Here is a 24,980-nt window from a genome sequence, read left to right on the forward strand (position 1 = left end):
ATAATTTTTGATCCTAGCAACTGCGAAATGCCTTCTACATGACTCATAGCAAAATCATAATAAAATATTACTTTAAAGATAATGATTTATGTTGGGTTGTGAATTTGTCAGGCAGGGCAACATACGAGAACTCTGATAATGTCGGAATGGTATTGGGGTTTTTTTTCCACCCGTTTTTGAAGAATCACCCTTGCTTGATGATTAATTTAAAAAGTACCCGAATTCCATAATTTCTGGTAATTACAACCCACATTGCGTACTTTTCTCTAAAATCTAGTAGTTTCCAATTTCAAACTCGTCGGTACAAATTAGGGCAAGAGGACAATACGGCGTGGGCTTTTCATGATACTGTAGACAAACTCAAGAAAGTGGTATGAACATTGCATTCTAACGCAAGCAGTGACATAACTTGCTTGCTTGTCCATAGGGGTGCAACTCTGGTCGGGTTCAATCTGAACCCAACGGGTTGAACCCGAATTTGGGTTGGGTTGGGTTTGGTTGGGGTTTTTTTTTTCAAAATCGGGTTGGGTCGGGTTGGGGTGTCGGGCAACCCGACCCGAAACCCGATTTCCAATTCCGATATGGGCTTAAATGTGCTTAAAACCCGATTTCAGCTGAACACATTTCCCATTGAAGCTATAAATGTGAGCAAAAAAAAACAGTGGGGCCCACAAAAACATGTGCATGAATTAGAAATCGGGTTGCGTCGAGTTGGGTCGGTGGGTTGGAAAAATGGGTTCGTTGCACCCCTGCTTGTCCATCAGGTTTTGAGCCTTTTGACTAGTCGTCACCCGAGAAGCTGCTAATGACTTGCGAGTTATGACGCAAGCAATGACATCTTTTCATAAGTCATAACTCATAAGTATTTCTTAATCAGAGAAATATCAATGAAGAAAACACTCTAAAAAATGGAGATCCCATTTGACCAAAGAGGTCCCTCACAAAAACCTATAAATTCAGTCACTCCGCTTCCATACCTCTTCATCTCTCAGTCCCACACCCCATCTTTTTAACTTCCTTTCGATATTTTCTCTTTGTTTTTTTCTAATTCTAATATAGTCGATTTCCAATGGCCAACGAAGTGATTCTCTTAGATGTGTGGGCTAGCTCTTTTGGGATGAGAGTGAGAATAGCCTTGGCAGAAAAGGGGGTCGAGTACGAATACAAGGAACAAGATCTCCAAGATAAGAGTCCCCTTCTTATTAAATCAAATCCCATCCATAAGAAAATTCCTGTCCTCATCCATAACGGAAAGCCCATATGTGAATCTCTCATCATCGTTCAATATATAGACGAGGTTTGGAACGAGAAATCCCCTCTCTTGCCTAAAGATCCTCATCAACGGGCTAATGCCAGATTTTGGGCCGATTTCGTTGACAAAAAGGTGGGTTTTTTTTTTATTTCAGGAAGGAAAATTCTCTATTTTATCAAAACATACACCGAAACTCGTGCGAACCGCTTCAATTATATATTCCTACATTTTTCTTCCTTCGTTTTGTGTTTGGTTTCATTTGAGATGGTATTTAATTGTTTTAAATAGGTGTGTTAATAATGGGCTTGATTTAGGTTTTAAATGGTAGAATTGAGAACCGATTGGGAAAGCAAAACTGATTATTGGACTCATAATTAGGTTTAATTTTTAGTCCAATAATCAATTTTGGACCCGTTATTGGTTCTCAAAATCCAAAACGAATAGAACCAAAATGTAATTTTGAGTCCAAGAATCTGTTTTGGTCTCACAATCGGTTCTCAAAACCCAAAACAGACAGGGCCTTGATTTTTGAGTCAAAAATCAGTGTTGGACTTGAAATCATTTCTCAAAATCGAAAACAAACATAGCGCCTCATCAGTAATCAATTTTGGGCCTAATCCTTATCGCACCCGTGTCTAACAGTTGAAACACACTTAGGCATGATCCTTTGGCTTAGATCCCACGCTTAAGTCCAAAAAACAGTTACATGTTAATGGTTTTAAAAGATGTATTTCAAAATTTAGTTGACTTTAGATAGGTTTGAAAACACAAACTTTGAACACACAAATGGACTTATTCATCTGTGACTTACCATGTGAATACAGTCCAAGTGATTCATAGTTATATTTTCACCGCCTATCAACTTAGAAGAAATGAGAAATTTTGATAGAAAAAATGTGTTGTTTTCATGAAACTTTAGCATTAACGTTTACTTTTCCACAGATATATGATTATGGGTCGAGAATTATGTGGAAGAAAGGAGAGGAACAAGAGGAAGGCAAGAAGGGATTTTTAGATTGCTTAAAGCTGTTGGAAGGGGAGCTCGGAGAGAAGCCGTATTTTGGCGGGGAATCCTTTGGATTTGTAGACGTGGCCTTCCTCCCCTTTTCCTGCTGGTTTCACTCATACGAGACGTGTGGGAATTTCAGTGTAGAGAAGGAATGCCCTAAGATTATTGCATGGTTGGAGAGGTGTAAGGAGAAGGAGAGTGTCTCAAAGTCCCTTCTAGACCCCCAAAAGATATCTGAGTTTGTGGTCATGTTAAAGAAGAGATTTGGGGTTGAGTAAGAGAGGGAAGTGTAAGCATTTACCACAAGGGTCTATGGCGTATGTAGTAGAAAACTAGAAATAAGGATGTGTTGTTCTTTGTCCTTTTTTGGGTTTGAATGGTTTTGGGTAATAAACCTTTTGGAGATTGGATTTTGGCGTTGAGATGTGGCCCATTATCTTTCTCTGAAAGTACAGATGTTATTTTTGATTCTCTGTTTTCTTTCTTCTTCTTTTTCCTCTCAGTTTGTCTGTACCTGTAGGAAAGGAAATAAATGGTAGAAAGATAGCAATAATATGCGTATCGTTTCGTTATTCTTGATTTTTGCTTTCACTTGTCAAATCTATTCCTTGAATTGTCCCCAAGCCAGGCAGCTGGCTAGCCACTTGCATGGTCGATGGTCCCAAATTAAGGCCCTATTCGTTTTGGATTTTGAGAATCGATTTTGAGTCCAAAACTAAGGCCCTTTTCATTTGAGATTGTGACATTCTATTGTTAGCACCAAACCTATTATCGGGCATAAATCCATAAATTTAAATGTAATTATGAGTCTGACAATAGGTTTTTAAGTGGGAGATGATATGTTCACTCCCCCTGCATTACGCTTGCGCTCCCCTTATAACGTGATTTGACGTGAAAAGTAGGCAACTTTAACGCTTTTTTATGTCAAATCACGCTATAAGGGAGGCGCTATGCAGGGGGTGAAAATAGTATGCCCTTTTAAGTTCAAAATCATGTATATATTGAGATTTTAAGGAAAAATTTCGTTCTACAATTATGAGGGAAATGATATGATCATGCAAGTTTTATTCGAAGTGAAAGAAATGAGGAAAGTTTTATTAGCTTTTCAATAGGCAATCTCTAGGTTAGTTGACAGGTTTGGTGGTCTTAAGAAGTTTTATTGGCGTTACAAGAATGGTGGTTCGTAGGAAAAAGTAACAGATGGTGATTTGTTTTTGGACGATTGTGGTGGTGTATTTACTGCTTAAATGAGCGAAATAGGCTAAAGAAAATAAATAACAGTCAAAAAGAGTTTTTATATGATTAAAGGCCTTAAGAGTCCTTTATTTTTCAAAAAGTACTATACTGCCCACACACAATAGGATGATCCAAACCGTCCATAAGATAGTTCGTTTATTTACTGCTTAAAATGAGAGAAATAGGCTAAAGAAAATAAATAACAGTCAAAAAAAGTTTTTATATGATGAAAGGCCTTAAGAGTCCTTTATTTTTCAAAAAGTACTGTACGGCCCACACAATAGGATGATCCTAACCATCCATAAGATAGTTCGTGTATCTACTGCTTCAAATGCGAGAAATAGGCCAAAGGAAATAAATAACGGTCAAAAAGAGTTTTGATATGATGAAAGGCCTTAAGAGTACTTTATTTTTCAAAAAGTACTGTACGGCCCACACAATAAGATGATCCAAATCGTCCATAAGATAGGACACAGCGTAAATAGGTTGTGCCTCAAAATTCATTTCTGTTTGTTTATTGTAGAGAGGTTCATCATATAAAAACTAAAAAAATACATTGTCATAATGCTATTTTGGACAATTGTAGAGGCGTATTCATTGCTTGCTTAAAATGAGAGAAATAGGGTAACGAAAATAGATAATGTGATAAGGTCTTATGAAAAGCATAATCATAAATGCAAATGGGTCATGGATGGAATATAGGAAGAAGGGAGGAAGAAGAAAAAAAGCATTGTCATAATGGTATTTTGGACAATTGTAGAGGGCAATTCATTGCTTAAAATGACAGAAATAGGCTAACAAAAATAGATAATGTCATAAGGTCTTTTTAAAAATATAGTCATAATGCAAATTGGACATGGATGGAATACAGGCAGAACGGGGGAAGAATTTAACCCATGATTCACACTTTATATATAGTATAAGTATATATATATATAAGGATTTATTTCTGCGCTCTGTTGTCTCTTCGTTTGTATACACAGAAACAAAGGGGAGAATCAGAAAGATACAAATTGCAACGGTTTAAAGAGGGACAGAATTCCCAATTATGAACACAATCCTTCTCACTCTTCTCTAAGTAAAATCATTTGGAATTGCATTTGTTGATAGTTAAATACTTGCATGTATCATGTATGAGTGTTTTATTTTCATTTGGAATTACTTCTGTTGACCTTTGCATGTAAGGGTGTTTTATTTTTCCCTTTTTTCTCTCTATCTGTATACTTATAAAGGAAAGGGAGGATTAGAAAGATAAAATTGCAGCACTTTGAGGGATAGAATTCCCAATTACAAGCTCACAGTCCTACTAAATATTCTCCACTAAACCAAATTATCTGGCATTACATTTGTTGATGTTTGCATGTGAGGGAAGGATGGTTTCAAACTTTGCCAAAACTACTAAATTGACAAGCATGTAAGGAAACTAGCAGCACAGCAACTTTTGATGCATAGTAAAAAAGCAAAAATATCATTTCGTCTTAAGCATCTTGTCGTTTGGTATTTAAAGAGCTTGTAAGAGCTTTTTGAGAACTAAGGATATTTTTAAATCACAAGATGCTACGAGCATCTTATTAAAACATTGCAGTGCTGTTATACCTCCCCCATTGACAAACCGTGAACAGTGGAACTTTTTGAAATTGTCTGCAACATACATAACCGTTAGTCACACCTCCCCCAATTTAAGAATTTAGAAAACTGAAACACCTAAGAAAACTCTTTCAAACAATTCATCAAACAGTAGGACCAAAAACATATCCTCTTGTAAAACAAATAAGGCAAAGGAAATCTTAAACCTGACACATCTCTTATAAAAAAAAAAAGTTAAGAAAACTCTTTCAGACAATTCATCAAACATCTGGACAAAAAAAATCCTCTTCTAAAACAAATAAAGGCAAAGAAAAATCTTAAACCTGACACGTCTATTGTACAGCAAGTTAAGGCCATGAAATCTTAAGAAAACTCTTTCAAGCAATTCATCAAACACCGGAACTAAATGCTGGAAAGCACAGTTGGAGACCGCATATTTCCACCATTATTCTTGCAAACAGTGGAACAAAAATCTCGATTGAAGAAAAAAAACCCATTCAAGGGAAAAAAATTAGAGAGAGACGGAAAATACCTTCTGTTCGGTGGGGAAAATCGTCTCGAATTTGGGGAGAGAAAAACCAAGGAGGTAGAGAGCCAAGATTAGGGCTTGGAAACGAAACTGGGGTGGGCATGTTTTTCACGGGGCTAAGAGGGAAAAAAAATGTTTTTCACGGGGGACGTGAGTCGTGAGATTAGGACTAAGAGACGAGATGAGGCGTGGATTTTTTCTTGGGAAAATTATTTCTCTCCGAGATTTAGAAGTGAACTTGGGAAAATTAAGTTTCACCTGTTTGAGGTGAACTTAAGAAAAGTTTTTTTCTTGGGAAAATTATTTCTCTCCGAGATTTAGAAGGAAATGTTATGATTATGGTTAATTTAGATGGGTAATATCATAAATTGAAGACCCCTCTAAATAATAATTGAATAGATTTGGTTAGTTATCCCATTTCACGTGTAAAAAAGGTAAGAAAATTTGGAAATATTTTTGCTTTCCATACTTTTCCTAAAAATTCCTCCAATCTAAACAAGCCTTCCTAAAGGTAAGAAAATTTGGAAATATTTTTGCTTTCCATACTTTTCCTAAAAATTCCTCCAATCTAAACAAGCCTTCCTAAAGGTAAGAAAATTTGGAAATATTTTTGCTTTCCATACTTTTCCTAAAAATTCCTCCAATCTAAACAAGCCTTCCTAGGGCTGCATTTTTTTTTTCTTATAAGACGGGACTTTTAAAGTCACCCGGGGAAAGAAGTTTGGACTTTTAAAGTCACCCCAGGACTTTTAAAGTCAATAGGGTCAGTCATGACCCTACTGATGAAGACGATGAAGGTGAGATGATGCTTCTGATTCAGATTGTGAGGAAGATTTCAAACTGCACCAAAAAATCCTTCGCCACTAACAAGGTAAAACGGTCTTCTAGACTGTGCAGCTCAACTCCGAAGACAATAAAGTTGAAACTACCATCCATACGTAAGTTAATACTCAAAATGCCACAACAGTTCATCACTTCAAGGGCATGTACGTTTCAGATTATGACAACCGATTGTAACCAGAAAACCTATTATTGGACTCAAAATTACATTTAAATTTGTGTCCAATAATAGGTTTACGGCAGAGAACCGGTTATCATAATCTGAAACGGACAGGGCCTAATTAGAGTTAAAGTCATTTTTGTGAAAAAAATTAGTATCTAAAATATATAACCATCATTAGTATTTCGGTAGTTATTAAAAATAATTGTAGTTAGAGAGCTGTTAGAAAAACTGGTTCATAAGGATGTCACAAGCGAAGGGACAAGCCGATTAATCAAATATGGCATCTAATAAGATTACCTAAGAGTATATTTTCTGCTAACGTCCATCACAAAAGGGATATACTAGCGTCCACCTCGTGAATGAAGACAAAATCTGCTGAAAAGTGAGCCTGTTAAAGAAGAGATTTGGGGTTGAGTAAGAGAGGGAAGTGTAAGCATTTACCACAAGGGTCTATGGCGTATGTAGTAGAAAACTAGAAATAAGGATGTGTTGTTCTTTGTCCTTTTTTGGGTTTGAATGGTTTTGGGTAATAAACCTTTTGGAGATTGGATTTTGGCGTTGAGATGTGGCCCATTATCTTTCTCTGAAAGTACAGATGTTATTTTTGATTCTCTGTTTTCTTTCTTCTTCTTTTTCCTCTCAGTTTGTCTGTACCTGTAGGAAAGGAAATAAATGGTAGAAAGATAGCAATAATATGCGTATCGTTTCGTTTTTCTTGATTTTTGCTTTCACTTGTCAAATCTATTCCTTGAATTGTCCCCATGCCAGGCAGCTGGCTAGCCACTTGCATGGTCGATGGTCCCAAATTAAGGCCCTATTCGTTTTGGATTTTGAGAATCGATTTTGGGTCCAAAACTAAGGCCCTTTTCATTTGAGATTGTGACATTCTATTGTTAGCACCAAACCTATTATCGGGCATAAATCCATAAATTTAAATGTAATTATGAGTCTGACAATAGGTTTTTAAGTGGGAGATGATATGCTCCCTCCCCCTGCATTACGCATGCGCTCCCCTTATAATGTGATTTGACGTGAAAAGTGGGCAACTTTAACGCTTTTTGATGTCAAATCACGCTATAAGGGAGGCGCTATGCAGGGGTGAAAATAGTATCGCCCTTTTAAGTTCAAAATCATGTATATATTGAGATTTTAAGGAAAAATCTCGTTCTACAATTATGAGGGAAATGATATGGTCATGCAAGTTTTATTCGAAGTGAAAAGAAATGAGGAAAGTTTTATTAGCTTTTCAATAGGCAATCTCTAGGTTACTTGACAGGTTTGGTGGTCTTAAGAAGTTTTATTGGCGTTAAAAGAATGGTGGTTCGTAGGAAAAAGCAACAGATGGTGATATTGTTTTTGGACGATTGTGGTGGTGTATTTACTGCTTAAATGAGCGAAATAGGCTAAAGAAAATAAATAACAGTAAAAAAGAGCTTTTATATGATGAAAGGCCTTAAGAGTCCTTTATTTTTCAAAAAGTACTATACTGCCCACACACAATAGGATGATCCAAACCGTCCATAAGATAGTTCGTGTATTTACTGCTTAAAATGAGAGAAATAGGCTAAAGAAAATAAATAACAGTCAAAAAAAGTTTTTATATGATGAAAGGCCTTAAGGGTCCTTTATTTTTCAAAAAGTACTGTACGGCCCACACAATAGGATGATCCTAACCATCCATAAGATAGTTCGTGTATCTACTGCTTCAAATGCGAGAAATAGGCCAAAGGAAATAAATAACGGTCAAAAAGAGTTTTGATATGATGAAAGGCCTTAAAAGTACTTTATTTTTCAAAAAGTACTGTACGGCCCACACAATAAGATGATCCAAATCGTCCATAAGATAGGACACAGCCTAAATAGGTTGTGCCTCAAAATTCATTTCTGTTTGTTGATTGTAGAGAGGTTCATCATATAAAAACTAAAAAAAAACATTGTCATAATGCTATTTTGGACAATTGTAGAGGGGTATTCATTGCTTGCTTAAAATGACAGAAATAGGGTAACGAAAATAGATAATGTGATAAGGTCTTATGAAAAGCATAGTCATAAATGCAAATGGGCCATGGATGGAATATAGGAAGAAGGGAGGAAGAAGAAAAAAAGCATTGTCATAATGGTATTTTGGACAATTGTAGAGGGCAATTCATTGCTTAAAATGACAGAAATAGGCTAACAAAAATAGATAATGTCATAAGGTCTTATTAAAAATATAGTCATAATGCAAATGGGACATGGATGGAATATAGGCAGAACGGGGGAAAAATTTAACCCATGATTCACACTTTATATATAGTATAAGTATATATATATATATATATATATAAGGATTTATTTCTGCGCTCTGTTGTCTCTTCGTTTGTATACACAGAAACAAAGGGGAGAATCAGAAAGATACAAATTGCAACGGTTTAAAGAGGGACAGAATTCCCAATTATGAGCACAATCCTTCTCACTCTTCTCTAAGCAAAAATCATTTGGAATTGCTTTTGTTGATAGTTGCATACTTGCATGTATCATGTATGAGTGTTTTATTTTCATTTGGAATTACTTCTGTTGACCTTTGCATGTAAGGGTGTTTTATTTTTTCCCTTTTTTCTCTCTATCTGTATACTTATAAAGGAAAGGGAGGATTAGAAAGATAAAATTGCAGCACTTTGAGGGAGAGAATTCCCAATTACAAGCTCACAGTCCTACTAAATATTCTCCACTAAACCAAATTATCTGGCATTACATTTGTTGATGTTTGCATGTGAGGGATGAATGGTTTCAAACTTTGCGAAAACTACTAAATTGATGCGCGAAGCATCTTGTCGTTTGGTATTTACAGAGCTTGTAAGAGCTTTTTGAGAACTAAGGATATTTTTAAACCACAAGATGCTACGAGCATCTTATTAAAACATTGCAGTGCTGTTATACCTCCCCCATTGACAAACAGTGAACAGTGGAACTTTTTGAAATTGTCTGCAACATACATAACCGTCAGTCACACCTCCCCCAATTTAAGAATTTAGAAAACTGAAACACCTAAGAAAACTCTTTCAAACAATTCATCAAACAGTAGGACCAAAAACATATCCTCTTGTAAAACAAATAAGGCAAAGGAAATCTTAAACCTGACACATCTCTTATAAAAAAAAAAGTTAAGAAAACTCTTTCAGACAATTCATCAAACATCTGGACAAAAAAAATCCTCTTCTAAAACAAATAAAGGCAAAGAAAAATCTTAAACCTGACACGTCTATTGTACAGCAAGTTAAGGCCATGAAATCTTAAGAAAACTCTTTCAAGCAATTCATCAAACACCGGAACTAAATGCTGGAAAGCACAGTTGGAGACCGCATATTTCCACCATTATTCTTGCAAACAGTGGAACAAAAATCTCGATTGAAGAAAAAAAACCCATTCAAGGGAAAAAAATTAGAGAGAGACGGAAAATACCTTCTGTTCGGTGGGGAAAATCGTCTCGAATTTGGGGAGAGAAAAACCAAGGAGGTAGAGAGCCAAGATTAGGGCTTGGAAACGAAACTGGGGTGGGCATGTTTTTCACGGGGCTAAGAGGGGAAAAAAATGTTTTTCACGGGGGACGTGAGTCGTGAGATTAGGACTAAGAGACGAGATGAGGTGTGGATTTTTTCTTGGGAAAATTATTTCTCTCCGAGATTTAGAAGTGAACTTGGGAAAATTAAGTTTCACCTGTTTGAGGTGAACTTAAGAAAAGTTTTTTTCTTGGGAAAATTATTTCTCTCCTAGATTTAGAAGGAAATGGTATGATTATGGTTAATTTAGATGGGTAATATCATAAATTGAAGACCCCTCTAAATAATAATTGAATAGATTTGGTTAGTTATTCCATTTCACGTGTAAAAAAGGTAAGAAAATTTGGAAATATTTTTGCTTTCCATACTTTTCCTAAAAATTCCTCCAATCTAAACAAGCCTTCCTAGGGCTGCATTTTTTTTTTCTTATAAGACGGGACTTTTAAAGTCACCCGGGGAATGAAGTTTGGACTTTTAAAGTCACCCCGGGACTTTTAAAGTCAATAGGGTCAGTCATGACCCTACTGATGAAGATGACATAGACGATGAAGGTGAGATGATGCTTCTGATTCAGATTGTGAGGAAGATTTCAAACTGCACCAAAAAATCCTTCGCCACTAACAAGGTAAAACGGTCTTCTAGACTGTGCAGCTCAACTCCAAAGACAATAAAGTTGAAACTACCATCCATTCGTAAGTTAAGACTCAAAATGCCACAACAGTTCATCACTTTAAGGGCATGTACGTTTCAGATTATGACAACCGATTCTAACCAGAAAACCTATTATTGGACTCAAAATTACATTTAAATTTGTGTCCAATAATAGGTTTACGGCAGAGAACCGGTTATCATAATCTGAAGCGGACAGGGCCTAATTAGAGTTAAAGTCATTTTTGTGAAAAAAATTAGTATCTAAAATATATAACCATCATTAGTATTTCGGTAGTTATTAAAAATAATTGTAGTTAGAGAGCTGTTAGAAAAACTGGTTCATAAGGATGTCACAAGCGAAGGGACAAGCCGATTAATCAAATATGGCATCTAATAAGATTACCCAAGAGTATATTTTCTGCTAACGTCCATCACAAAAGGGATATACTAGCGTCCACCTCGTGAATGAAGACAAAATCTGCCGAAAAGTGAGCCTGTGTGGCTGCTCTCACATTCAACAGCCCATCCACTAAATGCCTTTTGCGATGGACACTAGCAAATAACTTTGGATTCGTATAAGAGTTATTTGCATATGTAAAAGAGAGTTAAAGAGAGTTATTTGGATGGTTGGGACTCTAATCCTATTGGTTTAGATACAAATAATATCTTCTAATCAATCTGTTCAGTTACAGCAATAAAAAAAACAAATTTGAATGTAAGGTGATAAGCTGTAAACCGAGATAAGTGGATATGGTAATCTGCAAACTTCATCTCTCTGGAAACATCATCTCAACACTAGCAAATCCCTTCTGCAAAATATCTAGCAATATTTACTTATTTAACTACCGTAGAGGACGTCATACAAATCCCAACTTGAGTCTCTCCACCTCTCCAATTCTACGTTAGATCTTAGTTTGGTATCTTTGCCATAGATCTTAGTTTGGTTTTTTTGCCATAAGCGGACTAAAAAGGTCAAATGTGGTCTTAGGTGACGGCTAATATGTTTATGGTACTTAATTGTTTGTAAATTCAACCCTTGATCAAGACAATTTTTGTCATTTTTACTTCATTTTCTAATAGGGATTTGCTAGGGTCCATTGCAAAAGCAATTTCCCAGCTGCTGTGTCGCATGACAGACCAGCCACCTCGTGAATGGTAGCAATTCCCTTTCTATTATGTTAAGCATATTGGAGGCTGCTTCAGCTCGATGCCGCCAATGACCTCAGCCGAAATCAGACCATTCAAATGATTTTTAGGGTTGATGACTGTTACATGTTAGAGAGTTGAAAATATGACAAGAAAATGCTGCTTTTTAAAAATACTCAAATAAATGCCATTTTTTAAAAGAAACATAATTTAAGGACTGAAATGCCCCTAGCTTACTTTACCCATTCGTTTTACCTTTCTAACTCGAACCCTAAAATTTTCCTACTCGAATCAAACCTCCGAACAAGTGAAGACGAGTGAAACTCCGCTTATCTCCGGTGAAATCTTCTCTTTTCTCTGGCGAATCCTCCTCGTTTCCTCTGAATCTTGGATGCAAAAGAGAAATCCCAAGGCTTCACCTCGTTTTCTCCTACTCACGCCGAATCGTGGTAAAAAACTCAGCAATTTCTTTGCTGCATTGATGTTTTCATACTCTATAATTTCTTGCATTTTTTCTGCATATTTAGGGATATTTGGATCGATTTAATGTGAATTTGGGGTTTTATCTTCATGCTGAATTTGGAGTTTTGCACGGCAAAAGGTGTTATTCGGAGCCAAAAGGTGTTACTCGAAGCAAAAAATGTGTTATTCGAAATAAAAAATTTATTACTCAAATCCAAAAAATATTTGCCATTTTAAAAATATTTTAACGGAGAAAATGAAGTTCGTAAGTTTTAGGGACATTTTAGCAAATATTTTCTAAAAGTACGACTGTTCAGCTAATATGCTTTTCTTAGGGACTAATTAGCAATTATTTTGCCATGTAGGACCAATCAGCAAAAATCCCATTATTTTTCCTTTCCAAATTTTCCCTATAAATTCCTGCAATCCAAGCAAACAAGGGCTACATTTTTCTTATAAGACCGGGCTTTCATCCCCACCTAATTTCTGACCACAAATACAATTAAAACACCCCCCGCCCCCACCCACACACACCCACACCCACCAAAAGGAGGAAAGAAAACAACAACAACAACAACAAAGATCATCACTTTAATTAGACGTAAATGGTTTTTTTTCAAAAAAAATAAAAATTTAGTATACACAACCATAATTAGCATTTCGGTAGTTATTGAAAATAATTTTAGTTAGAGAACTGCTAGAAAAAAAGGGGAATCCATTTTACTTAAAAAATGGATTTAAGATTACTAACATATTCCTATGCCCCAATAGTATATTTTCTGCATAATATCTAGCAATATTTACTTATTTAGCTACCCTGCAGGAAATCGACAAATCCCAACTTGAGTCTCTCCGCCTCTCCTACATTAGATTTGGTTGGTTTTTTTTTTGTTTTTTTTTTTTTGGCCATAAGCGGACTAAGCTAATATGTTTATGGTACTATTTGTTTGTAAATTTAACCCTTGATCAAGACAATTTTTCTCATTTTTTTACTTCATTTTCTAATATGGTAAGCATATTGGAGGCAGTTTCAGCTTGGGGCGACCAAGGACCCCACCCGAAACCAGCCCATTCAAATGGGTTCTCTAAGAACCAGGAAACCAAATTGCACTTGTCTTTCTTCTCTGTTTGGTTGCCGGGTTTTTTTTGTTCCCGGGAGTTATGTGGGAGAAAAAAATACCATGGGAGATAGGTGGGAAAAAAAAAGTCCTAGAAGTATCCCGGTAAAATAAAAAACCCATGTTTGGTTGATCGGACTATGGTGGGAAAAAAAAAACTTTATTTGGTTACTTGAACTCTTGAGAAGAAATTTTTTTTTCTCAAGCTTATTTTTGGTTCCTGGGATTATTTTGGGATGGGATGAAAAGTGGGGTTAAAAAAAATCCCAAACAAGCAATCATTACAAGAGTGGGATTAAAATAAACCTAGTGCTAAAAGGCAACCAAACATGGGATGGGACCAAAATTTTGCTAAAACTGCCTGGAACAAAAATTTAACTGGTGTGGGACCGTAAAGTCAAGCATTTTTTTTTTAAAGTACATTGGGGCCCACTTCATAGGATGATCCAAACCATTCATTTGTTGGGCCACAGTGCAAGTAGGTTGTACCTCGAAAATTATTTATATTGAATGACCCTTCCATCTCTGTCTTTTACTTGCATGGCCACTTGATCGGGTTTTAAATATTCTGAGTAGACGTCATTGGAAATTTGTGACACATGCAGTGACATCTCTTTTAAAGTTTTTAAAAAAAAAAAAAACCTCTCCAGGTTTAAATATTCTGAGTAGACGTCAATGGAAATTTGTGACACATGCAGTGACATTAAAGTTTTTTTTTAAAAAAAATACCTCTCCCTGATGTAATCTCCCCAAAAGCTATAAACTCCATCCCTCCCCTTCGTAAATCTCAATCTTTCCCAGTCCACCATCCATTCTTCCTTTTGGGATTGTTGTTCAAAACTAAGTATTTTTATTTTTCCAAGTTTTTTTTTCTCTCTAATGGCTGATGAAGTCATTCTCTTAGGTTTCTGGCCTAGCATATATGGGATGAGAGCGAAAGTAGCCTTGGCCGAGAAAGGGGTCGTCTACGAATACAGAGAGGAAAATCTCAGCGATAAGAGTCCCCTCCTATTGAAGTCGAATCCCATCAATAAGAAAATCCCTGTACTCATCCATAAAGGGAAGCCAATCTGCGAATCTGTCATCATAGTTGAGTACATCGATGAAGTTTGGAAGGAAAAATCTCCTTTAATGCCACAAGCACCTTACGAACGGGCCAAGGCGAGGTTCTGGGCAGATTTCATTGACAAGAAGGTGAGTTTTCCGTCGTGTTTTAGGAATAAAAATTATCTCTTTAGTCAAAATATGTGAAACAACCAGTTACTCTAAAAGCTTAAGCCGTTACAGTTGGTGTTATTTAATCATGAGAAATTATATGGTGAGTGGGTGTGCATGCAAGTGTAAGGGGAGGCCACCCTTGATAGTTGATCCAAGGATCAAGAGAAAAAAATTGAATAATCACCTTGATGCTTGGATCACATATTAAGGGCGGCATATAAAATCTCATTTAATGATTCATACTTCAACACTCACGTGTAGCCCCTCTTTTTCTGGGTTGGTCGTACACGTGCGTGGGTTTTTAATATCAAGTACTTAATGGGTTTTAAACCCAAGACCTGACATGAGGCAATAACTTTGATACCATGTGGAACAACCAATTATTCCAAAAGCTTAAGCTGATAGAGTTAATTGGTGTTATTTAGGCCCTGTTTGTTTTAGATTATGACAATCGGTTGGGGACTCCACAATCGGTTGTTATAATCTAAAAGAAACAAGACCTTAATCACTGATACTTCAACAAAGAATACATCGGAGCTCGTTTATGAACTATCTAAATACCAAATGTACAGGTATTAGATTATGCGGGGAAGATATGGAAAAACAAAGGAGAGGCTCAAGAGGAAGCTAAAAATGGATTTATAGAGAGCTTGAAGGTGTTGGAAGAAGAGCTCGGAGAGAAGCTGTATTTCGGAGGCGATACCTTCGGGTTCTTGGATGTTGTCATGATCCCGTCCTCTTGCTGGTTTTACTCGTATGAGACATGCGGGAATTTTAGTATAGAAAAAGAGTGCCCTAAGCTGATGGGTTGGGTGAAGAGGTGCATGGAGAAGGAGAGTGTCTCCAAGACACTTCCAGACCCCCACAAGGTCTATGAGATTTTGGGCGTCTTAAAGAAAAGGCTTGGAATAGAGTAAGCCACGATAGAGATTAAACGAACACAAGTGAAATAGTACTCGATGGAATATGTAGCAGTAGTTATGGATGGGCTGTTCTTTTTATTTTCTTAGTTTTCAAGGTTTTGTGTAATAATGCCTTCGAGCTTGTGTTTTGGTAATGAGATGTTGTTGCCATCGTCAATAAAACAAACCTCGATGGGTTGTTCTTTTTATTTTCTTAGTTTTCAAGGTTTTGTGTAATAATGCCTTCGAGCTTGTGTTTTGGTAATGAGATGTTGCCATCGTCAATAAAACAAATCTCTCTCTCTCTCTCTCTCTCTCTCTCTCTCTCTCTCTCTCTCTCTCTCATTTTATTTAAACAAGTAGAAAGCGTTTATTTTTTGAGAAATGTTATCAGCGCTACGGTATTTCGATGATCACACTCCTCACTTTATTAAAAGTAAGGTATGGCCCGAACCATAGGATGATCCAAACTGTCCATTAGATGGGCCACAGCCTAAATAGGTTGTGCCCCAAAAATCATTTCCATAGGTAGTTCCTAACCGTCCAATCTGTAGAGGGACTGAATGTAGAGGGTTTACCCTAACCCTCTATAGATCGAAGGGTTAGTATCAACCTATGGAAATAACTTTTGGGGCACAACCTATTTAGGCTGTGGCCCATCTAATGGACGGTTTGGATCATCCTATGGTGCGGGCCATACTGTACTTTTAACAAAGTGAGGAGTGGGATCATCAAAATACAGTAGTGCTGATAACATTTCCCTATTTTTTTGGGCTTTATTTTGTTTGGATTTTTACTAACTTATAGTAAGTTGGTAAAAGGACAAAAGAATGTCAATTTTAAAAGGGAAATGTTACCATCACTACTTTATTTTGATGAGGGCACTCCACTCTTTATTAAAAGTATGGTATGGCCCGCACCATAGGATGATCCAAACCGTCCATTAGCTGTGGCCCAAAAATCATTTCCGTAGGTTGATCCTAACACTCCGATCTAAATGCACCTATAGATCGGAGGGTTAGGATCAACCTATGGAAATATTTTTTTGGTCACAACCTATTTAAGTTGTGGCCCATCTAATGGACGGTTTGGATCACCGTACTTTTAATAAAGTGAGGAGTGCCATCAAAATACAGTAGTGCCGATAACATTTTCCTTTTATAAATATCTATCATGTAGGGACGTCATACGAGAAAACTACCAAAATGCCCTTTAACACTCACAATTGATACGGCCCACCTACAACTTGGGCAGGCTTCGGATTGGGTTGGGTTTCCTAAGGCCACAACCAGAAATTAAGTAAATCGGGTAAAACCTGTTTGTGGATGGGCCCAACCCAAGTTGCACTCCTACCTAAAAGGGACCCGTTTTTTGGCTCGCCTGTCTGATCGTCTAGGGGTTACTTATCATTTTCACCAAGGTTGTGTCAGTTCCATCAATGGAAACAGGCGCATTAGGCAAATTTTAACGATATCAAGCTGACTAGGTTTTAATTATTCGGCTGTTACTATCTAGATCGGCCGAATAATTGTAGCTGGCAAGTCTTGAAAACAATGAAAACTTTAATCATTGTTGCTGGCAAGTCTTGAAAACTTGAATGTTGAGTTCTTACCATATATCTCTCTGTATCTAGGTTTTCTTTTTTCTTTTTCTTTTTTAGAATTTTGCACTATTTTTCATTCCTATGTTTCTGATTTATCTTGTTTAGGGTTTAAGCGGTTTGTATTTTAGGGTGTGTTCTAGAGATAATGCATGGATGGCTTCACTCACTTTTTGGAAGACAAGTGGTTATACAAGAAAATTTTGATGTAATACATGTATGGATGGCTACACATTTTTTGATATACTTAAATATTTTTGTAATACACAAATTGGGATGTAATACATGAAGCACATTTAATGAAAACAACATCCATTTCTTTTGTTATTTCTATCATGAGCATAATTGTAATGCCACTAGAAGAGTTGTTATAGGCAGGGGGTTTTGTAGCAGAAGGGGTTTATCAACTCTCTGGAAGGGGGTTAGCAACACTCAAAAGCAAGGTTACCAATTTTCGAATGGGCTTATCAAGTGCCTGAAAATTGGCCGATGGTACTGGAGTTTTAGAATGGGGTTTTCAAGTCTGTGGGATTGGGGTTATCCAGTATCAAAATGGGGTTATCAAGTCCTTGAAAATTGGCTGAGGGTACTAGAGTTTTGGAAGGGGGTTTCAAGTCTTTGGGATTGGGGTTATCCAGTATCAAAAATGGGGTTACCAATTTCCTAATGGGCTTATCAAGTCTCTGAAAATTGGCCAAGGGTACTTGAGTTTTGGAAGGGGGTTTTCAAGTCTTTGGGATTGGGGTTATCTAGTATCAAAATGGGGTTACCAATTTACGAATGAGCTTATCAAGTCCCTGAAAATTGGCCAAGGGTATTGGAGTTTTGGAAGGGGGTTTTCAAGTCTCTGGGATTGGGGTTATCCAGCATCAAAATGGGGTTAGCAATTTCCGAATGGGCTTATCAAGCCCCTTATGAACACATTTTTACTTCCTGGTTTTTTCACTTGTTCATTTTCACTATTTTTTTCTTTCTACTCTATGATTCATCTTCCTCATCCACCATTTAAAGGGAGAAGGAGAAATGCAAAACCCCAAAACAAATGAAAAACAAAACCTAGATACGGAGAGATAAATGGGAATGAACTCGTGTTTCAAGTTTTCAAGCTTTCTCACATCCAATGGTGGTTAAACGATGAAGAAGAAAGTTGAACATGAAAATGTAAAAAGAACATGGTAGGGTAAAAAGAACAAAGTTGAACATGAAAATGTAAAAAAAGAGGGAAAGAAGAGAGAAGAGGGAAAAGTGGAAAAGCAAAACGTGTTGCTTAAGAAAATGGCATTTTCATCTAGCTTTACTGACAAGACCTCTTTTGTCCCTCAATGATAATTTCAGAAACGCATGGGTCATGTTGATAATTCCACCTAATTTTTGTCTCCCATTGGTAATTGTTCCTTAATTCATTTAAGTCTATTCATGATGGGTAATTTCGTAATGTTCAAAGACCTTATTCAAATTGACAAATAACAGTTTATTTGGTTTTAGGATACTCTAATGGGAGGTCTGATTTGAAATAAGACAGTGACCCAAACTCAAAAGGTAGGATATGAAAACCACTACCGAAATAAGTTATGGACCAATTACCAATGGGGAACAAACATTAGGCGAAATTATCAACAGGACCCATGCTTTCCAAAAATTATCAACTGGGGACAAAAGAGGTCATGTCAGTAAAAGCTGGACGAAAATATCCTTTGGCATTTACAACACGTTTTGACCTTGTTTTCTCCTTCTTTCCTCTTATTTTACTTTTCTATTATCACCTTTTTGATTTTTTACCCTACTAGTCATCTTCCTCCTTGTTCAGCCACCATTGTTGCTGACAAATCTTGAAAACTTGAATGTTGAGTTCTTACCATCTATCTCTTTGTATTTAGGTTTTGTTTTTCTTTTTTTTTTAGGGTTTTGCACTATTTTTCATTCCTTTGTTTCTGATTTATCTTGTTTAGGGTTTAAGCGATTTGTTTTTAGGTTGAGTTCTGGAGATAATGCATGGATGGCTTCACTCACTGTTTTGGAAGACAAGTGGTTGTATAAGAAAAAGTTGATGTAATACATGAATGGGTTACACATTTTTTGATTTACTTAAATTTATTTTTTTTGTAATACACAAATTGGGATGTAATACATGAAGCACATTGAATGAAAACAACATCCATTTCTTTTGTTATTTCTATCATTAACAGAATTATAATACCATTAGAAGAGTTGCTATAGGCAGGGGGTTTTGTTGCAGAAGCGGTTTATCAACTCTCTGGAAGGGGGTTAGTAGCTCTCAAAAGTAGGGTTATTAATTTTCGAATGGGCTTATCAAGTGCTTGAAAATTGGCCGAGGGTACTGGAGTTTTGGAAGAGGGTTTTCAAGTCTCTAGGATTGGGGTTATCTAGTATAAAAAATGGGGTCACCAATTTTCGAATGGGGTGATCAAGTCCTTAAAAATTGGCCAAGGGTACTAGAGTTTTGGAAGGGGGTTTTCAAGTCTCTGGGATTGGGGTTATCTAGTATAAAAAATGGGGTTACCAATTTCTGAATGGGCTTACCAAGTCCTTGAAAATTGGCCGAGGGTACTAGAGTTTTGGAAGGGGGTTTTCAAGTCTCTAGGATTGGGGTTATCAAGTATCAAAATGGGGTTACCAATTTCCAAATGGGCTTATCAAGTCCCTGAAAATTGGCCGAGGGTACTAGAGTTTTGGAAGGGGGTTTTCAAGTATTTGGGATTGGGGTTATCTAGTATCAAAATGGGATTACAAATTTACGAATGGGCTTATCAAGACCCTTAAAATTGCCCAAAGGTACTGGAGTTTTGGAAGGGGGTTTTTAAGTCTCTGGGGTTGGGGTTATCCAGTATCAAAATGGGGTTACCAAATTCCGAATGGGCTTATGAAGTCCCTTATGAACACGTTTTTACTTCCTGTTTTTTTTCACTCGTTCATTTTCATGTTTTTTTCTTTCTGTTGTATGATTCATCTTCCTCATCCTCCATTGAAAGAGAGAAGGAGAAATGCAAAACCTTAAATCAAATGAAAAACAAAACCTAGATATTGAGACAGAGATGGGAATGAACTCACGTTTCAAATTTTTGAGTTTTCCCGCCTCCAATGGTGGCTAAATGATGAAGAAGATGACTGGTGAGGTAAAAAAAACAAAGTTAAAAATGAAAAACTAAAAAAAAAAGGGAATAGTGAAAAAGCAAAACTTGTTGCTTAAGAAAATGGCATTTTTGTCCATTTTTTAATGACAAGACCTCTTTTGTCACTCGTTGATAATTTCTGAAAAGCATGGGTCCTGTTGATAATTCCACCTAATTTTTGTCCCCCATTGGTAATTGATCCATAAGTTATTGACCCAACCCCTCTCTCTCTCTCTCTCTCTCTCTCATTGTATAATAAGAAGGAAAAATTGCCAATGGAGGACACCAAAATACAAGAATTGTGAACGGGGTACACACATTTGAAAATTTGTTACAGAGGGACGAAATGGGGGTTATCAAGTCTCTAAAAGGGGGTTATCAACCCTCTAAATGGGGTTATAAAACTCTCAAAAGGGGGTTATCAACCCTCTTTAACAAATCTTCAAAATTTTGTCCATTTCACAATTCTTTTATTTTGGTGTCCCCCAGTGGCAATTTTTCCTAATAAGAATGGTAACATATGGTAAAAGGTAATTTTTCGGGTCCAAGACGGGGATTTGTACCTGAAATCAAGACCACGGCCAATCTTGTAGAACAACGGTCATTGTCTTAGTAGCATTTTCCTCGTTATAAAGTATTCTGGCCGGGCATTTTGAGAAGTTAATCTTGGTTTCCATGACCATCTAGGCCATTATGATAGTCCACCGTATCAACGGTTTGTACTGTGTACACAGCCACGATAGTCTATCTCGATTGTTAGGACTAATCCTAACCGTGATCACAATTCAGAAGTACCAGTTGTTGGATCGTGTGGCCATCAGCCCTCGATCGGTAATCCGTGATGCTCTTAGTATAGCCATTAGTGAAGATCATCGCGTGATAATCCCCAGACAGATTACACAAAGCCAATTGCACTTGTTTTCCAACTTGCAATTATATATTATTTTGTATAAACAAACTGATTTTGAAAGGGTGCTTTTATCAATTGTATGGCATGTGCGATGGGGACATTGGAAGGGGATGTACCTACCACATCAGTTGGTGGACCAACTTGGTGTGGGTGGCCCATCAGGGGGTTGACAATATTTCACCTAGTGAGAGAGTAGTTGTCTTAGGTGGTGCGTGTGATTGGTGGTGTGGGGCCCAATGAGTGGAGTAGATGAGTCTCTCATATATGTTGTTTATGGGCTCCTGATCAAAGATCTAACGAACCTAATTGATAGGCCGTGTTGGAAATGGAGTAGCCTCTCCCGAGTGGAGATGGAAGAGCCTTTCCAAGGAAAATAGTTGGAAATGAAGAAGCCTCTCCCGAGTGGAGGTGGAAAAGCCTTTCCAGAAAAGTTGCTGGAAAATAAGCACCCACCACCCCATGGGAGTATAAATACTTTCCCGTTAATCAAGAAAATCACTTTCGTATGTGCTGCAAAGAGAGTTGTATATCAACACCCTCCTGAGGGAACAAGTGTTTTTCAGAAACAGTACCCTAAGCTCTCTTCCAATATAACCATATTGGCATCCATTCACATTGATTTTGAGCACCCAAGTTCTGCAGGATTCTATAGAATCGGATTGGCGGGAATTCCGCTGCGCTCTTCATCAAAGATCTTCACCAGTGGGGGCCACTTGTTCAATGACCCAAACCATTTAGGCTTTGCTATGGATGTGTCATGCATCAATATCAATTCTGTTTGTTTCCTTTGAAGAAAGGAAGGATCCTAAAGAACTGATCTTTCTTTTGGTTGTTGAATTATAGATAGTTGTTTTTTTGTTTTCTCATCATTCATTTAATGACAACAAATTGGAGGGTTAGAATGGTTCCAAAGATGCAAATTTTGGTAGCAATGCCTAATTGCTACGTTGACCGTGCTTGTACGTTGCCTGCTCATATTTTTCGTTCCATCACATAAGAAAAAGGGAAAACTACTAAAAACTCGCTAGATAAAAACGTATCTACAAGAATCCCCTTTCTTTTATCCATTTTACCCCTAGTTCTAGATACTTAGAAATCCTTAAAATCTCTCATTTGACAGCCTAAAAATCTCGCTCATGAAGGCAACATCTCTTGCAAGATTTTACATGGTGTAAGCCCGTATAGTCCATTATTTTTCAAAAAGTATTGTACGTGTCACACTGTGGGATGATGAGAACCATCCATTTGATGGGCCCACCGTAGCATGATCCAACCATTCATTTGATTTGATAGGCACACTGTTCTATGATCCAACCATCCCTTTGATGGGCAACAATGTAAATAGGATGTGGCCAAAAAATCATTTCCATAAGATAATCCCAACTCTCTGATCTATTGAGGAACTGCATATTATAGAAACTGCTATAGATCTGACGGTTGGGATCATCCTATGGAAGTGATTTTTGGGCCACAATCTATTTAAGTTGTGGCTCATCAAATGGATGTTTTGGATCATACAACAGCGTGCCCATCAAATGGACGGTTAGATCATACTGTGCCCATCAAATGGACGGTTTGGATCATCCAAGGGTAGTAGTACGTACTGCTGTTGTTGTTTTTTTGTTTTTTTTGAATAATAACGGTCTGTTCGAGCTTACACTATTTCACCATCTTGCCTTTAAGAGAGAGAGAGAGAGAGAGAGAGAGAGAGATTTTCAAAGGATTTAATTCTGCTTTATGCTCTGTTTGGTTGCCTATTTTTAAGGAGATTGAGGGAAGAACATCTTCTTCAGATTGTTTGGTTGCCTTTTAAGGTCTTTGACCACTAGCGTTGTCGGGCGACGGTCGGGTGATGTGGCACACTCAAGATCTTCTCTCCAAATTTCTTCAAACCGATGAAATTTTTAGAGAAGATCTTGGGGAAATATTTTTGCCCTTACCCCAAATCCCCCCAATATTTGCAAGACAAACCAAACAATGTTTCTTTCTTCCACTCCTAATCCCCCGTTGACTGATCTGCTTTAGATCTCCCCTTTAATCTCCCCTTTGACAGCTGGGATATAGATCTCCCAACGAATTAATAGCATCCAAACAGAGCATTAGTGATGGAGAGATTTTAGGGATTTCTAATGGTAATATAATGAAGTGTATAATGGGTAAAATAAAAAATAAAAAACTATTTTAGGCTTAAAATTGTATCACTGGTAATTATGAAAATTTTGAGGGGATTCTGGTAGATATGTTTTAATCTAGGAAAAATCTCGATTTCAAAAATAGAAAGCGATATATTCGCCCCCTTTGGTTCCCCAGGCCACCCCCTAACACTAAGTCAAGGTAGCGGGAAGAAAAGGGTGCTAATATATCACTTCCCTTTAAAAAATGCTATTTGGAAAAGCGTCCTGCCGACAGTCCCAGACTTTGGACTGACTGGTGCCTGAGCTTTGGACACGTGGTTGTGGAACTTTTAAAATATAGAAAGTCCACTTTTTCTTAACATCTACTAAATGCCTCGCATTCACAATCAGAAGAAGTCTAATCTTCTCCCGTTTTGTCTATTTCTATTTCTCATAAGCCATGTCATAGTGGGGGTGAATTCTGTTGCTTTTCTAGGGATTGTAAGTCACTCCACTATCTACATTTTTTCAATAAAAAGTTCAAGTGGTAGTAGGACAGCACGTTATCTTCACTTTTTTCCACCTTTTCCTCCCTTCCTTTCGAAGCTGTCTTTCTTTGAACTGGGGTAATAAAAAGGGAGACAGATATTCGAGATAAGGTGTTCCGTGGTAACGTGGGATGCTTGGGGCCCTTCCTCTGTTAAACCACGAAAACACATGTTAGATTTTCTTCGTGGCTATGATTATGTACGTGTATTGAACCACTCACTGCTGAATGGCTCGAAACTCCACTCTGGTTGCCTTGGACCCATTTGTTCACGTCAAGCACAGCCTGAACAAAATACCAGCAGTAGGAGTGTCAACCCATCCACTTAGGGTTGGATCCACCTTTGTCTTAGTTATAATCCATCCATATCCGTTAGGCCTCGTTTGTTTTGGATTTTGAGAGCCCAATATGTGAGTCCAAAACTGATTATTGGACTCGAAATTAGGCCATGTTCGTTTTAGATTGTGACCACCGATTGTGAGCCCTCCAACCAATTATTAGCCCAAAATTACATTAAATTATCAGCCAATAATCAGTTGGGAGGCTCACAATCGGTTGTCACAATCTGAAACGAGTATGGTCTTAGGCAGGCTATATATAAAGGTTTTCAATATCATCACAATCTCAGTTTACTTCTAGGTTGATTCCTTTAGAATATTGTTTTAATTGCACAAGAGGACACCTTGCAGCTGGGTTTTTACAAGGACGCCCTTCATTTTAGCATTCCTCAATATGATAGTATAGATACTCCGAGCAGTTAGTATACATAATTCATCACTGGTATCTATTTATGAGGGGCGAGTCAACCTATTTTACAATTGGATTTTCCATTGAATATCTACCGTTAGCTTGCTAGCAATAATAAGCCCATAAGTAAACAAGAGGAAGTCTAAAATGAAGGGCACCCTTCCAATAATCAGAAGAAACGGCACCCCCAATTGGTTACTCATTTTTTTTTACAACTAGTTGCAATCCCATTCACAGGGCCGCCAAAAAAAATTAAATTAATAATAAAATTTATTAAAA

General features: G+C 37.2%; 2 protein-coding genes and 1 long non-coding RNA gene across 3 annotated transcripts; 2 read left to right on the forward strand and 1 right to left on the reverse strand.

Moving 5' to 3' along the window:
• The first annotated feature begins 919 nt into the window (after positions 1–919).
• Positions 920–2,840, forward strand: LOC143884213 (putative glutathione S-transferase). Its single transcript, XM_077387653.1, has 2 exons — positions 920–1,384; positions 2,195–2,840. The coding sequence occupies exons 1-2, from the start codon at positions 1,070–1,072 to the stop codon at positions 2,537–2,539; spliced, it is 660 nt and encodes a 219-aa protein (XP_077243768.1). The 5' UTR covers positions 920–1,069; the 3' UTR covers positions 2,540–2,840.
• A 1,898-nt stretch (positions 2,841–4,738) lies between these two features.
• LOC143882652 (uncharacterized) lies at positions 4,739–5,837 on the reverse strand. The gene is made up of 2 exons (XR_013252289.1): positions 5,617–5,837; positions 4,739–5,138 (listed from the first exon to the last, which is right to left on the reverse strand). It is a non-coding gene; the product is annotated as an uncharacterized LOC143882652 (long non-coding RNA).
• Positions 5,838–14,270: 8,433 nt separating this feature from the next.
• LOC143882653 (putative glutathione S-transferase parA) lies at positions 14,271–15,962 on the forward strand. Its single transcript, XM_077386113.1, has 2 exons — positions 14,271–14,726; positions 15,323–15,962. Exons 1-2 carry the CDS (start codon positions 14,412–14,414, stop codon positions 15,665–15,667), a joined length of 660 nt encoding a protein of 219 aa, XP_077242228.1. The 5' UTR covers positions 14,271–14,411; the 3' UTR covers positions 15,668–15,962.
• Positions 15,963–24,980: the final 9,018 nt, after the last annotated feature.

Source organism: Tasmannia lanceolata, unplaced genomic scaffold (genome assembly GCF_043159265.1).
Source record: "Tasmannia lanceolata isolate RefF3 unplaced genomic scaffold, GAP_Taslan_0.1 ptg000008l, whole genome shotgun sequence".
Taxonomy (NCBI): Eukaryota; Viridiplantae; Streptophyta; class Magnoliopsida; order Canellales; family Winteraceae; genus Tasmannia; species Tasmannia lanceolata.